General features: G+C 36.0%; 2 protein-coding genes across 5 annotated transcripts; one reads left to right on the top strand and one right to left on the bottom strand.

Annotated features, from left to right (window-relative positions):
- Window positions 1-10,089, bottom strand: LOC117375034 (nuclear GTPase SLIP-GC-like). Of its 2 annotated transcripts, none has more exons than XM_055223569.1 (21): window positions 9,918-10,089; window positions 9,348-9,437; window positions 8,956-9,068; window positions 8,074-8,139; window positions 7,683-7,713; window positions 7,502-7,607; window positions 5,300-5,513; window positions 4,732-4,953; window positions 4,472-4,666; window positions 4,240-4,409; window positions 3,761-3,848; window positions 3,521-3,608; window positions 3,333-3,451; window positions 3,009-3,182; window positions 2,800-2,951; window positions 1,204-1,321; window positions 1,030-1,138; window positions 816-949; window positions 649-727; window positions 503-584; window positions 1-412 (listed from the first exon to the last, which is right to left on the bottom strand). In XM_055223569.1, the coding sequence occupies exons 1-21, from the start codon at window positions 10,087-10,089 to the stop codon at window positions 385-387; spliced, it is 2,550 nt and encodes an 849-aa protein (XP_055079544.1). In that variant the 3' UTR covers window positions 1-384. The 2 variants fall into 2 exon arrangements, with proteins under 2 accessions (XP_055079544.1, XP_055079545.1); XM_055223570.1 differs by having other exon boundaries at window positions 56-392; window positions 504-584.
- LOC117375033 (nuclear GTPase SLIP-GC-like) lies at window positions 9,684-16,691 on the top strand. Of its 3 annotated transcripts, XM_033971278.2 has the most exons (22): window positions 9,684-9,799; window positions 10,105-10,182; window positions 10,247-10,359; window positions 11,301-11,408; window positions 11,527-11,560; window positions 11,639-11,734; window positions 11,810-11,903; window positions 11,982-12,195; window positions 12,271-12,492; window positions 12,578-12,769; window positions 12,837-13,006; window positions 13,143-13,224; window positions 13,389-13,476; window positions 13,593-13,714; window positions 13,814-13,996; window positions 14,243-14,394; window positions 14,818-14,935; window positions 15,012-15,120; window positions 15,191-15,324; window positions 15,396-15,477; window positions 15,921-16,002; window positions 16,083-16,691. In XM_033971278.2, the coding sequence occupies exons 2-22, from the start codon at window positions 10,116-10,118 to the stop codon at window positions 16,099-16,101; spliced, it is 2,481 nt and encodes an 826-aa protein (XP_033827169.1). In that variant the 5' UTR covers window positions 9,684-9,799; window positions 10,105-10,115; the 3' UTR covers window positions 16,102-16,691. The 3 variants fall into 3 exon arrangements, with proteins under 3 accessions (XP_033827169.1, XP_055079547.1, XP_055079546.1); XM_055223572.1 differs by lacking the exons at window positions 9,684-9,799; window positions 10,105-10,182; window positions 10,247-10,359 and adding an exon at window positions 10,384-10,453; XM_055223571.1 differs by lacking the exons at window positions 9,684-9,799; window positions 10,105-10,182; window positions 10,247-10,359; window positions 11,527-11,560 and having other exon boundaries at window positions 11,330-11,408.
- The last annotated feature ends 2,066 nt before the right edge of the window (window positions 16,692-18,757 follow it).

Raw genomic sequence — 18,757 nt, 5'->3', positions numbered from 1 at the left:
ACAGTGAAATTATCATAATTCATTTATTGAGCTACTGTGTTCAAGTAATTTCCCTTATGGGTCAATAAAATTTGTCTTGAGAATGAAGAAAAAAAAAAAGTCACAACATTTCACAACACATTAAAAAACATTTCACAATTACCATAGCACAGTTTCATTTGTAGTCTAAATGGGAAGCTGTCCTAGAGCAGGAACTAAAACTGAAAAAGTTCTCAAACTGTCACTCCAATCCCTTGTTATGCATCTATATGTAACAAATGTACTGATGTAGGACATTCTTTGTTGTTGTCTGAAAAGTGTTCATTCTCATGTAACTGCTTGTTATGAAATATGCAACATTAGGGTCATAAATTCATAAGATTCAGGTACTCATTGGTGTCAGCATCAGGGCAGGTCCATATCTGAGTCTGACCTAAAAGAAAAACATGTTTAAATTAATGATGTAGGTTCAGTTGAATGTACAGGTAAATAAAAGAAAGCAAACTCAATGCTCAGTTCTTACAAAAGTAGATCATCTTCTCCGTCTGCACTGATCATCAGTTCATTGTAGTGTTTTGTAACTTCATCAAATTCACGTGAGATATCTGGAAAATGAACACATTCTCTCCTCATGTCCACAATAATGACAAAGGTATTGGTTCATCTCACCTGGAATAGACTTGTCATCTCTCAGTGACAGCTCAATGGATTTATGCAGGTTCACACTCAATGTGTTTAGGACATCATCCTGTGTCAGCAGAAAAAACAGCAGAGAACACAAATAGACAACTCTCTCCTCTCATAAAAAGTAGATTTACATAATGAGGAACACAAACCATAAGGTTTTGGAGCTGGCTCAACATAATATCTTTGGCACAGTCAAACATTGTTTCCTTAACTTCTTGAACGTAGGTTTCAAGTGCATGTCTCATTTTTTCTAGACTGCCTTTTCCGCTTAAGGTTGCTGCTTCTGCAGAATTAATAATATGTTATAGTAGTTATTGAAGTGCATACACACTGCATATAGTCTTTAGTTCAAACAGGTCTTACTTTTGTAACATTCTTGCATAGTTTCTTCCACAGTCTGTGTTAGACTGTCGTAGATCATTTTCTTGCGGTTTCTGATGATTTTAATAAGTCTTGTCTTAATTTTTTCTTCCTGAATAACACAGAATGTTTCAATATTTTCAAAGGTTCAATGCTAAATTAAATCCAGTGTTTTACCTGTGCTCTGATAAATGTAAGTTGTAAGTTGAGCTCTTTGTATTTTTGCATCAGTACTGTTGTGCCCAGTGAAAATTCATGGAGGGCTCCATAAAAGTTTCCCGATTTTCCATCATTTCTGAAAATGATAACAAAACAAATCATGTCATATTCATTCCACAGAAATTATGTATTCTTTGTTTTGGATTCAATTTTCAGGCCAAGTTTCAGTTAACAAGAGAACTAATCAGAAATATGAGGTATAGGACAGTGAATAGTATGTAGCAACTCTGGTTTACAGCACATATTTGTGTAATCCCTCAGTCGTCCAGGTATGATCCATAGATCCATAGTGACCATTGGCCTTGTTTCCAGGCACTCCACCCACAGGGATGACAACTGAACTAAAATCAAAATTCGAGATCTGGAACCCTTTACTGCACATATAAATGCTGTGGATCCAAACATCAAGTTCACATGGGAAGAGACCAAGGAGAACAAACTGGCCTTCTTAGATTGTGCAGTAACTATAGGAGAGGACCGGTGTCTCCAGGTAGAAGTCTTCTGGAAGCCCAAACACACTAGCCAGTACCTACTTTTTGATTCACACCATTCACTGCAGCACAAACTCAGAGTTATTTGAACATTACATCACAGAGCCCAAGTGGTCCCTACAAGCACAGAGGGAAAGGTGAAAGAACAACAACACGTGCAGAAAACCCTCTCTGCTTGTGGATATCCAAAATGGGACTTCAATAAGTCAAAAAGAGCCAAAAAACAGGACAATAGAGAATCTTAACCTAGAAGAAAATGAGTGACCATCCCTTACACAGTTGGTGTGTCTGAAATGTGTCAGAGGATTTATAGACAGCATGAAATCCTGGTCTCTTTCAAACCTACAAACACTTTAAGACAGAAAGTGGCTCACTCAAAGAACAAAACACCGAGCCATAAACAAAGCAATGTGGCCTACTCCATTTGGTGTAGTGAAGAGTGCAGTGAGAGTTACATTGGAGAAACTAAACAGCTACTCCATAAGAGAATGTACCAACACCGTCTGCCGTACATCTCCATCTTTGAAGATAGTGAGGTACAGATCTTAGCCAAAGAAAAGAAATGGTTAGAGAGATGAGTTAAAGAGGCAGTTTTTGTTTGGAATGGCAATCCTTCTTTGAACAGGAATGGGGGCCTTAGACATAACTTATCTCCTATTTATAACTCCATCCTCAAACCTAAATCTAAACAAGAAAAAAAACAACAGGGCTAACCAGTATGCTAATAGGTGTAAGAGCACCCATTAGGAGCCTGAATGATTATGCTAAATATGACTCAGGCGCAGTTCGCGCTTAGTGTAGCTCAATAGACCTAGCCAACAAACAGATGATGTAAACAACAGGTGTGTTAGTTTCAGTGTAGTTAGTCCCTCGCTTCATATAGATATAAGGCAGTGTCCACCTGCAATTTGACCTGAACTGAAAAATGTTGCTCAAGACAACCACAAACAACAGAACAATATAAAAACTAATAGTGGCAAATTAAGGGCAAAAAGGGCTGCAAATAAACAAAACTGATTGTCTTGATTATTACTTATATGGAAAACATAGCATGTAAACTCACGGGAAAGCCTTTCGGAAGTCCTCTTGAATGCTTCTGATGAAAAATGTGGACAATACTGAGTTGAGATTGATTACTTCCCCCTGGTTTGATCTGTGGACTCCATTATTTTCAACAGCACACTTTAATATTGTGTGGAAAGCACTGCCTGATACCTGAAAAGGTTAAATATGTTTAAATGTTTACATAAAAGGATTATTTCTGTTACCTACATTGTGTATTTTTTCCCATAGATGTCCTTGGCAAAAACATCTGGAATTCTCTGCACCTTTAGACAAACCTTTGTCAAGAGTAATATAAGCATCATGCATGCATGTTTTAAGTTTTAAAAGATTATCATTCATGATTTCATTTAGTTCTGCAACCAGTTGTGTTCTCTGCTGAGCCTGCAACAAAGAAGAAACACATTTTTCTCAGGGACCCATGGAAGAGGTCACTAATAACAACCCTAACTCGTAGTTTTAGAAGAATGGTCTTACTCTACACATAAGCATAGATATACCTAGATGCAAACTGAGGCTCTAGGGCCTACTTACCATATTTGTCCATGCTTCTTTCATAAGCGAAAGAATCCGATGGACACCACTAACATAGTTGAATGTTTGTCCATGAAGCTCATTTAGACAATGAAGAAACTCTCTGAGTTTGGGTATTTCTGTTAATGCACACAATTTGTATTTACTATAATGCTGAAAAAACAAAACCATTAACATGTTCTACATACCTGTTTCATTTGGTTCTAAGTATTTTGGCTTTAAAAATTCCTTCGAACTCACTGTGAATACTTCAAGGCAGTCCACATTCAAATGTTTCTGAAAATCATAATCATAGATATTCTTATGTTAAATTAATCTGATTAAATGCTTTGAAATAATGCAAAGAATGCTTGGGGATTGGCATGTTTTTGAATTGGAAACTTAGATTAAACCTAGATTAAAATAAATGGCTTTTTGTTGTAACAAACCTTCAAAGTTGCAAGTTTCTTAATTTCTTCCTTCACTAGGAGTTTGGCGGACACATTTTTTTCAAGTATGTAACGATGAACATCAGGCCTGACAAAAGAAACAGGTTCCTGTTAAATAGATTTTATAATTGTAGTCAACGTGTCATTTGAAAATGTCAGTCAGTCAGACACTTCAGTTTCTTATTAACTAACTGCAAAACGTAGTTATGTACATCTGGGGTGGAAAACAGAACAGTTTAAAATGTTAAGGAATTGGCTTATATAAATGCAATTTAGTGGTGAAGGTGGGTAGACGATCAAAGTGCTGATAATAGTGTGAATGTTGTTGTGCTGAAGATATGCAACATTTACAATACAAACAGAGCTGATTACAATGAATGATTGATTGTCCTTTGCCACAAATTGGTGGAAGTGGAAATGAGATTTTTCACACATTTATTTCCAAACAAATTTTGAAGTCAGAAAAACTTAATACTTACACTTCATCAACATCTATGTCAGTTTTGGTGCAGATAAAGTGAATATTCTGGCAAATGCCACCATTTTCAATGAGACCATATGCACTTGTCAGGATCTCCCAAGCATCTCTGTCAGCTGCTGCACGATTCATATTTGTCACAATCCACACTGTTGAGCAACTGTCTATAATCTTAAAACAAGTGCCAAATGAGTATAATACAAAAAGACGTGTGAAAACACTCAAAGGTTTACCTCTCTCCACATCTGATCTCTGCTCTTATTCCGGTCTCCATTTCCAGGAAGATCCACTAAAGTGACATGTTTAAGAAGGGCATTGTTTGGCACTCTCACAGTCACACACTTCACCACGGGCCAGAACAACTTCTTATTTAAGTCAATAATGTCACTTCTGGTGTATCTAGCTATTTTCTCTATCAGTTCCTTGACCTGGAATGACAAATAATTGCTACATTGAACATAAAAGTTGTAGTATGGTAGCAGCTCATACTCACTGTTTCACAAGGAAATGTCTTCTTCACAGAGCGGAGAAATTCTGGTATTTCTCTGAAGTACTTTGGGGCCATCAAGTTTTCGACTGATTTGTTTTTCCAGATATCTCCATAAAATGCTTCTAACTTTTCCGTAAGGTCAATATATTCACCATTATCCTCATTTTCATAACTTTGTGTCTCGCTAAAAAGGTTTTTTGTAGACCACAACTCATCTTCCCACTCCTAAAAATACAAAGTACAGATACATCATTTTCATTGATTCAAAATAAGGCAGGATGATATGGTGATCAAAATGTACTTGTGATTTTGTCCATGTAACAATATGCAATTATGTGTCTCTCCATTTAATGCAAATATGCTCAAACACACACTTTTCTCCACCCAGTCCTCTTATTAGACAGTCTGCTTTCTTAAAGACTTTAACCGACAGATGGAAATAACCAATCATAGAGAAGTATGAACTCTCAGAACAGGTGGATGACTTCAGTTAGCAATTAAAGGCAATAAGTGTACACCAATCATCATTGAATCTGGTTCCAAGAAGATACATGATTTTTATGTGACGTACCATTACTGTGATGAAATCAATCTCTGCTTCATACTGTCTGCTCTGAGTAGTCTCCACTTTGATCATGACTGTGGTACAGGCAGTGAGACTTCCAGTGGGCAAAAGATCTTTCTCTCCGATGACTGCATTGATCAAAGTGCTCTTTCCAGCCCCAGTTTGGCCAAAGACCCCAACCAGTTCTCTCTTTTCTTCCGTCAAACTTTTTATTTCATTCCTTTAATTAAAGACAACAAACGGCAATCAACAGTTGAAACCAGAGGTTTACATACACTATATAAAAAGACACTTCACTGTCTGACATGAAATCAAACTAAACATTTCCTGTTTTAGGACGGGGAGCGGCCTGTTGTTTCAGACTCAGAGTCAAATGTCTACTTGAGAAAATCAGGTTTGAAAATATGTTGCAGTCATAATCAACATTTTATTTTCCAAGCACTTCTCATTTAGTATTTGAAGTACAGCATAAATGACAACTAAGCCACAGTTTATTTACCAATAACCAGGCACACAATGTGTTAAATATTTATTTCTGTTTGTTTCTTTTGTTTTTATTAACAGAATAACAGAATTATTATTATTGTGGTGAAGCACAGTTATACTGCGCACTGTTCGTAACCTAGTTACCTGTTTACTGTTTGTGGGGCTCTATATTACATTTATCCTTAAGAGAGGGGGGTGAGTGGGAGTTGTGGGCGACTTTGCCAAGTGACACTCACGTGTAAAGAGATAGCAGGGATGGAAAAGGAATGAAAACTGGTTCCTATGAAGCTGGTAGAATGGCATTTTGTTGTCTGTCCTTTCAGGGCAAGAAAATTCCATTTGTTATTGGTATGCACCAAATACTTTTGAAAGTGATTTCTTTCCATCAATCACAAAACAACACCCAAAACTCACAGAATACCAACTATGGATCTGATATGAGTTAATCTTTTCATGTTTGGTTTAAATATTAAGGATATTTGGAGGATACATAACCCAGCAGCACAGATTACACCTTTTACTCACCTTTTCAATGATGACAACCAAATTTACTTTCAGGAAGGGACTCAAAAAATTTGGTTAGTGGGACTTACTGCGGCCAAACAAATTATATCCCAGAGATGGAAACCACCCCACGAAAGTGGGTGGGTGGTTTGTTGTATTTTTTCCAAAAAAGATGAACATGTTAACCTGAGGAGTTGCCATTACCATTACATACCATTGCCTTTAAACTGTATGTCTTGGGTCAAATGTTTTGTATATCCTTCCACAAGCTTCTCACAATAGTTGGCAGGAATTTTGGCACATTCCTATCGATGGAACTGGTATAATTTGTGTCTGGGACACAGAACCCATCTCCTTCCTGAGCGGTATGATGGCTGGACATTCCCATGGTGTTTATACCATGTATAAAAATAAACATACAAATGTATAATTGTTTGAACAGAAGAATGTGGCACCTTCAGACACCTGGAATTTGCACCCAAGGAAGAATCAGACTTGTGCAAGTCCATAATTCTCTTCCTGATATCTTGACTGATTTCTTTCAACTTTCCCATGATGTGACACTAAGAAGCAGTGTGTTTCAGATGTGCTTCAAATACATCCACAGGTATGTTTCTAACTCAAATGTTGTCAGAAGTTTCTGTAGACATGGCATCATCATCTAGGTTTTACCCAAATTGTTTATCAGCCTAGTAATTTTAATGTATGTAAACGTCTGACTTTGAAGAAAGTAATGAAAAGAATCTTCTCTCATTATTCTTTTAGCAGATAGAAAAGTTTTGTCTGACTTCATGTCAGACTGTGAGAAAGAAAAGTGCATGTGTCTTTTTATATAATGTAGGTAAACTTCTGGTTTCAACTGTAATATCTTTCTCCTTTCTCCAGTAAGAGGTCTGTGAGTCCTTATCTTCTGTCTCAGTTTTTTTCTTTTTTTTTTATTAATTTTTTTCAAATAGTAGCCTTTTTTGCTGTTCATTTTTTTAGTCTGTGTGTGGACAGGTATTTATCACATTGAAGAGGCTCAATAACTGTACTCACTGTAGGTAAATCCTTCTATTTCTTCATCATAACATGAAGATATGTGTTCATTTAGGTTAATGTTCGGCAAAAACTAATAATAGTTAATAGTTAGGCTGTCAATGTACTCACACAAACAAGCTACAGGTAAATACATAAAGTGATTCAATTATATTTGGTTGTATACATATAAATTCTTACCTCAGAAAATTACCAAGTTCTGTGTTGTCTTTATTCAGTTTTTCCTCAACATGTGCCATGATTTCTTTAACAGTCTCTAGAATCCCTTCTTCTCTATCACAATCATCTGCGATAAAGAATAGTTAGAATAGTAAAAAATAATTAGGACTAACATTTGCGAAGATGCGCAAACATTCTTTACCTTTGGCACTACAGCAGGTGCTTGAAAAAACCTGAAGACAAATGTCAGTGTTTCACAAAGGGCTAATATAATGTCCAACAATTTAATTAGTTTTAGTCAACAAATGTATTATATGAAATAGGCCAATTATATGAAAGCATATGAAATCATATTCCCCTGCTTTGGACCACCACAAATCCAAAACAAAGTTGCAATATCAGTTTGTTTATTGTGGATCTTAACAGCACAGTTGCTATTCTCCAAAACCCAGACCAAGTTCTGTCACTGTGCAAAACACTTCACCCATGAGCATGGTGAATGTGGTGTCTGCAGAAAAATATGTCAACAAAAACTACCAAAAGTATATTAATAAACAAGATTAACAATACTTTGGGACAAAATACATGCCTACCTCAACACATGACAGCTCCTCAAATTTTGATTCAGTTTGATTTTCATGACCAGATGTTTGTTGACTCTGTAAAATATAGTCCACCATGTTTTCAGTTTTAATCATAGACTAATCTAATATTTTTCATACGGAGAACTACTGAGGCCTCCAGGAAACTTGTGTGAAGTAATAAATATCCTGCAATCTCATGAATTTATACAAGTTTAACAGACCAGATTACCCCCTGTCCAGACTAAGCCCGGGTAGTTTGGCCTAGGCCTGAGTATACCCAGGGGTAACCTGTCCTGGGCCAAAGTATACCCAGGATGGTTAAGTCATCTGTATCCCTCTGGGACACAATGTACCCCTCTATATTTGGAAATCAAATTTCTTGTCATTTAGGCCTAATGAAACCTAAATGTATTTATTTATTCAATATTTTACCAGATAGGTCAAGGAAATGTACCCCTGTTTCACGGGAATATTGTCAAAGTTTCCTGAGATGTCATAAAATATGTCTTAGGGTCCACAGGACTGAGGTGCTGCCGTGATCTGTGGCCTAGTTGTGGGCTGTCGATCTCAACAGTACATCTATTACAAATTAACAAACAGAAGTGCAGGTTAGTGGCAGTCAGGTGAATAGAATAATGCTGAGATCATGATCGACACAGCCCATTTCACATGTATTTTGAGTGCTTTACTAGCACACTGTCAAACCAACAGTGTTTTGTGGAGTGTATTTGACAACAGAAGTGCAGGTTCACAAGACAAAACATCTCCAAAGACATTTCACCTGTTCCAGACAAAGTTTTTTGGGATCTCAGAATAATTTTGCTGGGGTTCTGGTTTATTTTGTTTCCTCATATACACCCTGAGGGCTACATAGACACCAAACAGACATACCTTTAATCCCTTGAGATATTTTTTGAACTTGGCTCTTGGACCAATCTTATAAATCAAGTGATCGATTTCATATTCTTCAAGACAGTACAGCCTCCGCATGTCAACTTTTGCTACTGTGAAAACAAGCAAATGAAAAACATTATACCTGCATGTAGTGCTGAACAATATGGCTAAAAAATAAAATCTCTATTTTTTGCACACACTGGACAGTTACAATTTTAATCCTCCTTTGCAGCTAAGAAAGTCAAGAGTAAACATCTTTCATAATAATCCTCAAATTCATAATTAATCAAATTCATCTGATTGATTGCCCAGCTCTATACTTGTATGCACTTTTTATATAAATACACATGTCTACAATCAGGCTACATTTGTAATAGCTTCATATTTACCTTGAAATAAATGGATCCAGTCAGCCAGACCCCATTCCATTAATTTGTTGTAGACAAACGAATCCATAACCAAAGAGCTATACACCGAACCTATAAGCAAGACCAACATGTATCAAGTTTGCAGGAGGTTTAGTGAATAAAGGGAGAATGATTGAGAATGGTTTCTTTGTATTTGAGAGCAGTCTAGTTTTTTGATGAAGGTAATGAGTTCTTTTCAGTTTCCCAGAGGAAAAGTGATTTAATAAACGAATACAGATAAGAGTTTCCTCTTTATGGCAGACTGCTGACATCTTCCTCATCTGCACTATTAGGACGGCAAAACTTCCGGTTACGGTTAAGTTTCGTTTTCGTGAAATGTGAGCGCAGTGAAGAAGTGAAATAAGACATTTATCCAACTTCCTCCTTTAACACAGCATCAATACTCCCCCGTCCACTGAGCAGCTGAAGAGCAGGTAAGAGCCTCTATGTCCCTGTAAAACGGACTGTGGCCTGTTTATTGCCTTGTAGTCATCAGATGTTTAAAGTTTCTATGTTATGGCTCCAGAATTAAAACAGTACAAAATATCCTACCGTTTTGGTTTGGCACTTCTGGTGATAACAGTTTTGCCGTTTGGTGTGAGGATAGAGTCTGAAATAGTAACAAACAGAAGAGTCTATAAGCGCGCTCCTCGTTTGGCACCGCGCCCTCGGGAGTGTCCTGCGTCTCACTGTAGTAAAATACAAAGTCCTGACGAAGAACCATGTTTATCCCTCATAGGTGTTTGCATCATGGACCAATTTGTTATCAGTTTTTTAACTAAATGGGGCTTCACCGATTTGATACAGACATTTACAGGTAAGCTTAAATCAATATGTGTTGCATTTGCAGCATAAATTCAATGTATTTTGTCTTTGGACAGACCAGGAAGTGGACCAAGAAAGTTTGCTCTGTCTAGAAGACTATGATATTGACCGCTTAATACCAAAAGCAGGACCAAGGGCCAGATTCAAAAAAAGACTTCGAGAGTTACAGGTATCTACATTAGAGGTACAGAGGTATTGCAGATTGTGGGTGTAAAGATATTTGTGATGGCCGATGTGAACAAGGAGAAGCTCATCCTAAACAGGTAAGTCTTAAAATATATATCTTGTTTAGGCTGGATAAGCTACAGGTTGTTTCATTTCACATGAAACATAGTCTCTTCTGTAACTGAGGGTTTTACACATGGACAGTAAAGCAAAAGATGAAGTCTAAATCTGTCAACTGGACAAATTGTTGTAAAAGTGAAGACTTTTGGCTGCTCATCCACTGCCTTATATCTGTCTGAAGGGAGGAGTGAACTACACTGAAACTGTAAACAGCTATTGTGTCCAGTTTCAGCTGAAACTGCCCTGTTCAACCCTTAAGGACCCTGCTGTTGTTCTCATTGTTCTGGGTCTGAGGATGGAGTTGTAGATGGGGGAGAGATTATGTCTCAGGCCCCCATTCCTGTTTAAGGAATGATTCTCTTTCCTAACAACAGGAATGGGGGCCTGAGCAGCGAAACGTCTTCATTCTTACAACTATTTGTCCAGTTGACAGATTTAAACTTTATCTTTTGCTATGGATCAGACTTGGACGACAGAGGGCTTACACAGAGATGGACTGTATAGTCTTCTCAGCCCCTGTTACAGGTCAATGTCCAGCTTTCTCCCAATGTATCCTGTTCAGATGTGTGTTGTCATAATCATGCTTTCTTAGACCTTGGCATAACATAACTAGACTACTCAAATAGGCTTAATGAAAAGGATATTTAAGTATACTATAGATTTCTTAAGGCAAACAAAGATATATTTGTATAAAAATATATAACATGTAAAATAAAATTGTCACTATATTCTCTTTAAACTTCAAAGTTAATTTAATGTATTTGAGAGGAATTTGCTGTGAATTAGTCATAGGACTTATGCAGCTGATACGAGTTTCCTCCACAGGCTGCCACTCATGGGGGGAACAGAGGACAGGAGGACCTTGGGGGTAGAGCAACTGTTCCTTCACATCAAGAGACACTCATTTCGGGTGCCTCTGGGATACCACCTGAGGTAGGTGTTAGATAGAACTTTAAAAGTACAGTTTATACTATTACTCAAATAAAACTGAAGTTGTAACCAGCCATTTGTGGTAAAGGTTTGTATAAATAAGTCAAACGCTTATTTTTAGGATTTGCCATCTTCAAGTACAGCAAGGGAAAATGGTAATATACATAAACTGTATAAATAATATGTTATATCCATCAAAAATGAGACTGAACTTTTTAAAATCATTCTCTCAGAACCGAGTGTTGTAAAAAGGAAAGGTCCACAGCCTAAGGCAGACAGCCCTGCAAAACTCAAACGACAATGTGACATTGCACCAGGATTATTCGAGGGTAAAGATTTGGTTTGATTCCCTATATTATTCTAAAAATACAAGTTAGGCATTCTTACATGCAGTATTTGTACAGATGACTTCATACTGAATGAAGTGACAGACATTATGACAAGGGTCCACGACACATTGAGTAATCATAAGAACTCCAAACTCAATTCTTTTTTAAGGTAAGAACTCAGTGTATTATTATTCATTTCTTAAACTGATTCTGTTTCGATTTATGTGAAAATATTTATTTTTTTCAGAAAAAAAATTTGGGACTTGCGTTCAGATAGAAGGGACCTGGTCGGGGTCTTTGGTAAAACTGGTGCAGGAAAAAGCTCTTTGATTAATGCTATTGTTAAAGAGAAAGATCTTTTGCCGACTGGAAGTCTGTTTGCATGCACCACAGTCATGATCAAAGTGGAGGCTACACAAAACAAGAAATATGAAGCAGAAATCGAGTTCATCTCTAAAAAGGTAAATGTTTTTTTAGTAGGGGTCAAATGCGAAATCTATGCCTGTTATTAAATAGATAAATGTAATGTATTTAAGGAATGGGAAGATGAGCTGTGGTCTTTGAAAAATCTTTATGGCGAAATCCCAGATGAAGAAAAGACAGATGACGAAGAATGTAATGAGATTATTGAAAAAATGACTGCTCTTTATGGAGATGAGTGGAAAGACAGATCTCATAAGAACTTGATGGAGCCTAAATATTTTAAAGAAATTCCAGAATTTCTTCAGTATGGAAGAAAGATCATCCAAGTCAAAGGGGTGACTGTTAAAATCTAAAATATTACATGATTTGTTAACCAAATTTCTATACAGTCTAATAATTTTATTTCACAAATGATTGCAGGCACAAGAGTTGGCGGCAAAACTTCTCAAATACACCAGAAGTGACTCCAAAGATGGACAAAGATGGTTCTGGCCCCTGGTGAAGTGTGTGACTGTGAGAGTACCAAACAATGACATTCTTAAACACGTTACTCTAGTAGATCTACCTGGAAATGGAGATCGGAATAAGAGCAGAGATCAGATGTGGAAAGAGGTATTTTACTGTAAAATGTTGGTATTTGATGTCTGACTTCTACAGTTAATAGATAAATGTGTTTCAGATTGTTGCCAGTTGTTCAGCTGTATGGGTTGTGTCTGAAATGAACCGAGCAGTAGCTGATAGAGATGGTTGGGAGATTCTAGAGAGTACATGTAACCTCATGGGGAATGGTGGTGAATGTCAGAACATTTACTTCATCTGCACCAAGTGTGACCAAGAGGCTGACGACGGGTGAGTACTTTATAGTTGCTTAAATTATAGACTGGATATAAATAAATATAAATCTATTATAAATTATATTTATCCTCATGGAAAAGTCGATATAGTGTTAGTCTGTCTATTTTATTGTCATGTTTATATTTCAAAGCACCACAGACAGCATTTTGAAAAGAAACTTAAAGGCCAAGGAAATTGTGCGAAAAGAATTCAATAAACTTCATACAGTCAAGGTGAGTTTACAAATCTACAGTTTACAAATTTGACAAATCTAGTACTGTCAAACATTATCATATGTTTAAAGTGCACACATAAGTATGTTCTATCTGTTCATTGTTGATAATCAGTAACAAAAGGTTTTGTACTAACTTAAAAGAGGGTCTGTTTTGTTCTTTAGAAACAATTCAAAGATGACTGCTTTGAAGTTTTCACTGTGAGCTCGAAAGAATTTTTCAAACAAAAAAAACTCAAGCCTGATCAAACTGGTGAGTTATGTGCTTGGTGAGTTCTAAACACTCATACTCAAAACTAATATGTAACATGTATGCGCTGTCTCATACTGACTATGACACAGGTTTCAGCATATTGTCTTTTATTGCAGAAATTCCCAGTCTTCAAGAATTCCTTCGAAGTCTAAATAACCAGCATGATCAAACTCTGAACTATGTCAGTGGAGCATATGGGATTCTGTCTCTAATCAAAGGAGCAAAACTGGGAAATGTGGTAAAAATAGTGTTACCTGTGTGGTCCATGGGGAGACTCACACAGCTCTGCTCTGTCTCACTTTGAGCTATTAGTTTCTTTTGCTTTGTTTTGTTTCAGGATCCTGTTCAGAGTGCACGGGTGCCTGAGATCCTAAATGAAATCATAGACCGTGAGCTTCGGAAAGTCAAAAGATCCATGGAAGATGTGTTTGAGGTGTTTAAAACCTGCCTGAGCAAGGGTGTGGAGGAGTCTGAGACCAAGTCTGAACTGGCCTTAAACAGGAAACTAAACCCTAAAGGGGTGCGTTATCACCAAATGCAAATTAAGCAAAAATTTATGTCAAATGCCCAGAATTGCTTTTTGTTGCCATCATATGTATGTGCATCTATCTATCACTCTCTCTCTCTCTCTCTCTCTCTCTCTCTCTCTCTCTTTCTCTCACTCGCCTTTGACGCGCAATTTGCGTGTGGTTGGAACACTGTCTGCACATAAAAACATTTAATTCACATCAGTGTTATTGTTTTTCTTGTTCTATGTATTTTATAGAAAGGTGCTGGCCGAGGTTTTCACAGGCAACTGAAATGTGCATTGGAAAACAATGGGGTTTACAAAACTAAGAAGAAACAAATCAACCTCAGTGAAACAATATCACAGTTTCTGACGGACAGCATTGATGAAGAATTCAGGAGAACTTTCCCGTAAGATTCATTTATGTCTGTGTGTATGTATATATTTATGTATGTATTTATTAATTTATTTAAAAAGGGACCATCTACAATCAGAACATAATCGTTGATAGACAAAGCTGATAGTCCAAAAGTGGAGTGGTGGAGGGGTATGGTGTAGTCAAGCAGAGAAGCTATTCTTGTAGATCATACAGCGTTTCTAAGCAGATAGAATAAAAAATCCTTCAAATACCAGGAGCCAAACTATTTAGAATTCTGAACACAAGACAGAATGGAAAAGAGGCTGAGATGATGTTTCAAATTGTTACAATGATGGCGCATTATAGGTTTTTTATTAAAAATGTTTAGAGCTTCTTTATACACCGACTATAAATATAATTTTTGTTCACTTACCATTGCACACAGTAATGATCATTTTTCCTTTTCTATTTTTAGAAATGATGCAAAATCTGGGCCTTTATATGGAGTAATTCATCAATTTTCAGTTGACACAAACAGACTGGTTCAACAGTACAAAACTTTTGAACTTCAGCTGACATTTATCAGCACAGAGGTAAAATAATAAATGTCATGTATAACATAATAATTTAATGTACCATACATTATTATTCACATGTTTGTTTTACAAGGTCTCCAAGGTTAAGACAAAACTTTGCAAAGACATTCGTGATCGCAAAAAGCGTATCTACAGCAGTGTGACAGAGACCGTGCAACGGACGATGCAAGAATGTTACGAAAGTCAGTCTTTCATGTTGTTCTGAAACCTGTTTGTACAGTACTAAGACTGCTTTATACTTTTCAATTGCAGAAGCAGCAACTTTCAGAGGCCCAGGCAGTTTAGAAAATATGAAACATGAGGTTGAAACGCACTTCCGTGATGTAAAGGGCACAATGTTTGACAAGACAAAAGCTGTAGTGTTGAAACAGCTGAAGAACCTGATGGTGCGTTGTTCTTATTAAGTATTGTAGGACGTCTTTATCAGACATTTTTTAATACATGTTTGATGAAACAGGATAATGTCCAGAAACAGCTGATGGACACTCTGCAGGAATCTATTGAGCTGTCATTCAAAACTGACCATCAGTTAATCCCAGGTAGACACACTACACACACTTCTGAAATACTGTCACAGTTGGCCTCATGCACGGAGCAGGTAAATTTGTACTTGAGGCATTCTCAAGTCTTACGGGCAATTCATACTTCATCAGAAACAAAAACTTTTTTTTGTATTTTCAAAGTGGGTGTGGCTAATTCTATATCTCTCTTCATCAAATTAAGATTAAAAAATGCAATTTCAGCCATTTTGATCAGCAACAATTATCAAAACTGCTGCCACTGTTCTGTCGATAAAGGAAAGTGCCATTGACTGGTGTGACAACAGAACTTCTGATCAAGTATAAAATGTCCAAGCCTAAATGAAGTTTGTTATTTTTCTTCATGCCTTTGAATTGTCTTTGTAACTTATTTAAGAGGCGTACGTTCACATTTTTCAAGAAAACACATGGCCTTAGCAACTATTTCTTTATTCTTGGTTAAGATTTTGAAGATGAGTTTAACTTGGTGAAGAAACGCTTAGATGACCTGAAGAATCAAAATAAAGAAGACCAGGTTTTACCTTGGTAGGTAAACCCGTTTACAGAACAGAATCGTATTTTGAGGTTTGGTGTTAATATTCCACTAATTCAGTGTTTCATTGAAGGCCTGATATGTTGGACTGAAGCATGTTGTGAGCGGAAGCAGTGAAGATGAATTGAGCCAGCCACATTTAACCAGACAAGAGCATGCAATAATGGAACTCAAGACATCTTATGTGTTTGACATCTTAGTGTCAAAACTCCTTTTTTAATATTTACTGACACTTGCATCATACCAGTGTTTTTAATTGAATATATGTGTGTCTCAGTCCATGTTATAATACTTCTAATATGTGGGGAATTGGATAATCTGAGTGTACTTCTCACATCTTTAATTTACTTATTTTTTAGCTTTGTGTTTTTATCCATATATATTTTACTGATACATTATTTGATTGTGCCTAATTAAAAATAACAGTTATTAGCTATATTTTCTTTTCTTATATACTCCCATATAAGCAAATGTTATCCAGCAGAAGGTGCTAACCTATAGTAAACTACTCAAACTTCACCATAATGTAATTTTTCTTTTCTTTCTTTTTATTAACTCAAAACAGCTTAGTGTGTCAGGTGATGTCTATGGACGAGTATGCCAGTTTCTTGTATTTTACATTCCCGTTGTTATTTTTACATGTTTGCTTACCCTACTAAAAGCAATGCTTATTTTTTCCTGGTTTGTGTTATTTTTTCCTTTTTTTAAAACGTAATGCTACAGTTGACAAAGACAGCACAACAAGCTATCACACAACAGAAGATATTTCTCAGTTATACATATTCTAGATTTACTAAACATTTTTAATCTTCACATTTGTACAAGAAATTGAACAAGTACAAAGACTAGATGAATAACCATACTTATATTTTGTACTACATCTTTTATCCCCTTTTTAGGTCACAAAAATATTCAGTTTGCGTTGAAGTTTACATTTTCAGAAAGTCTCAACGTGATATCCTACATTTTACATATGCAAATTCAGCCAAGCATTTTTATTTAGGCATGAAGTATAATTAATATTATTATTTAGACAGAAACCTGTTCAAACCTGTGCGATACACAGCTAAAACCTGCAAGGGGCACACATGCAAAGTGTAGTTTTTCCTCTTTTAGTGTTGTTTTACACAAGGAATAGTATTTGTTTTAATTCACTCATGTTTAATATTGTTGGATGAGGTTATTCTTTTTTTAAATAGATTAGAGCAGAGGTGGGTAGAGTAGCCAAAAGCATCACTCAAGTAAGAGTAATGTTACTTCAAAATAATATGACTCAAGCAGAGGTAGTGAAGTAATGTAATTGGAAAGACAAAACATGAATTTATGCACACACTCTATAAACTACAAAACTGGCAAAAAACTAAAATCATATCTGCAGGGAGGAGCAGGAAGCACAAATGTTGAAATGATTTCATATTGTCAACATGACGCTTTTGTTACTTGCAGACTTAGAAGAGTAACCAAAACTTTTACTCAAGTAAGTGTTAACTAAATTTTATTCAAGTATAAAAAATGCAGTTCAAAAAGTACTCCAGGAGGTACAATTTACAGGTTACTCAAGTAAAAGTAAATGAGTACCCGTCTCTGAATTTGTCTTTTATGACAGAATTTTGGAGACCTTTCTGGTCATTTCAGTGTTCAAATGAGTTAATTAGTATTACATGTATTTTCTGTTGTCAGTATAGGGTGCATACACTAATTACAGCATTTGAAAAGGATTTGCAGCATATATCTTTATAATTAGAACTATAAATGATCATATAGGCCTAATAGTGCTGGCAAATTTTTCATGCCTGGGCTATCTGTCTTGTGTGAAATTCTGGAAATTCAAAAGTATTTTCAGAAAATAAAGCCCATTAGGCTAGTACTATTTGAAAGAAGATATAGGTGTCTTTTTTATCTGCAACGACAAAATACATTTTTAAAATTGCGTTTTTCATTATAACCAGTAGGTGGAGCCAGATGAACAGCGATGAATTACATTTTACCTGAGTCTTTCATTCAGTGATAAGCATAGGCATTCAATATAGATGCTTATAGAGCTAGCTGCTTTTTTGGAAAAGGTTCATTCTGTCTTCAGTTTTAAACTAATTGTTAAATTGAAAGCAAAAAGGAAATTTTGGACAAAGCAGTGTCAAGACTTGCACATGGAATTAATACACTACCAAAACCATCTTCAATTTCTTCTAGGACTCATCCCAAAGACTTTATACATCACAAAGCAAGTAAATCTGAAATCAGTCATATCTGGCCACATCATGGACTGGAACAGTGCCAGGGTCATCCTCACTGAGAACATCAAATAAGACTACCACAGCACCACTGGATCAGAAAGGACATCGAGATCCGCAAACAAGATCCAAGGAGCATAAATCATGATGTGAGATATATATATATATATATATATATATATATATATATATATATATATATATATATATATATATATATATATATATATATATATATATATATATATATATATATATATATATATATATATATATATATATATATATATATATATATATATATATATATATATATATATATATCCTTTTTTTTTTTTTTTTTTAATTATTAAACAAAATATGTAGTAATGGCTTGGTAGAGACTGCTGCCCTGGGGTAGATTTACAAAAGCAAGGCTGCCAATCTGCGCCATCAGCTTCTCCAGCTCACACAAACCTCTGACTTTTGGGCTGGTGGGAAAGTGCTCTTACCTAAACCACTGCCACCTCACGAAAAG

The sequence above is a fragment of the Periophthalmus magnuspinnatus genome, chromosome 8 (assembly GCF_009829125.3).
Source record: "Periophthalmus magnuspinnatus isolate fPerMag1 chromosome 8, fPerMag1.2.pri, whole genome shotgun sequence".
Taxonomy (NCBI): domain Eukaryota; kingdom Metazoa; phylum Chordata; class Actinopteri; order Gobiiformes; family Gobiidae; genus Periophthalmus; species Periophthalmus magnuspinnatus.
This window is presented reverse-complemented; position numbering and strand designations above follow the sequence as displayed.

What these genes read in the sequence shown, in the direction of transcription:
- LOC117375034 (XM_055223569.1), bottom strand. Translation starts at nt 10,089, where the DNA reads ATGGTTCTTCGTCAGGACTTTGTATTTTACTACAGTGAGACGCAGGAC. An exon ending in CACCTGCTGTAGTGCCAAAG is followed by an intron (nt 7,608 to 7,682) that starts GTAAAGAATGTT and finishes TCTTTATCGCAG; the next exon opens with ATGATTGTGATAGAGAAGAA. An exon ending in GACATAGATGTTGATGAAGT is followed by an intron (nt 3,849 to 4,239) that starts GTAAGTATTAAG and finishes TTCTTTTGTCAG; the next exon opens with GCCTGATGTTCATCGTTACA.
- LOC117375033 (XM_033971278.2), top strand. Translation starts at nt 10,116, where the DNA reads ATGGACCAATTTGTTATCAGTTTTTTAACTAAATGGGGCTTCACCGAT. An exon ending in TCGAGTTCATCTCTAAAAAG is followed by an intron (nt 12,196 to 12,270) that starts GTAAATGTTTTT and finishes AATGTATTTAAG; the next exon opens with GAATGGGAAGATGAGCTGTG. An exon ending in TGACATTTATCAGCACAGAG is followed by an intron (nt 14,936 to 15,011) that starts GTAAAATAATAA and finishes TTGTTTTACAAG; the next exon opens with GTCTCCAAGGTTAAGACAAA.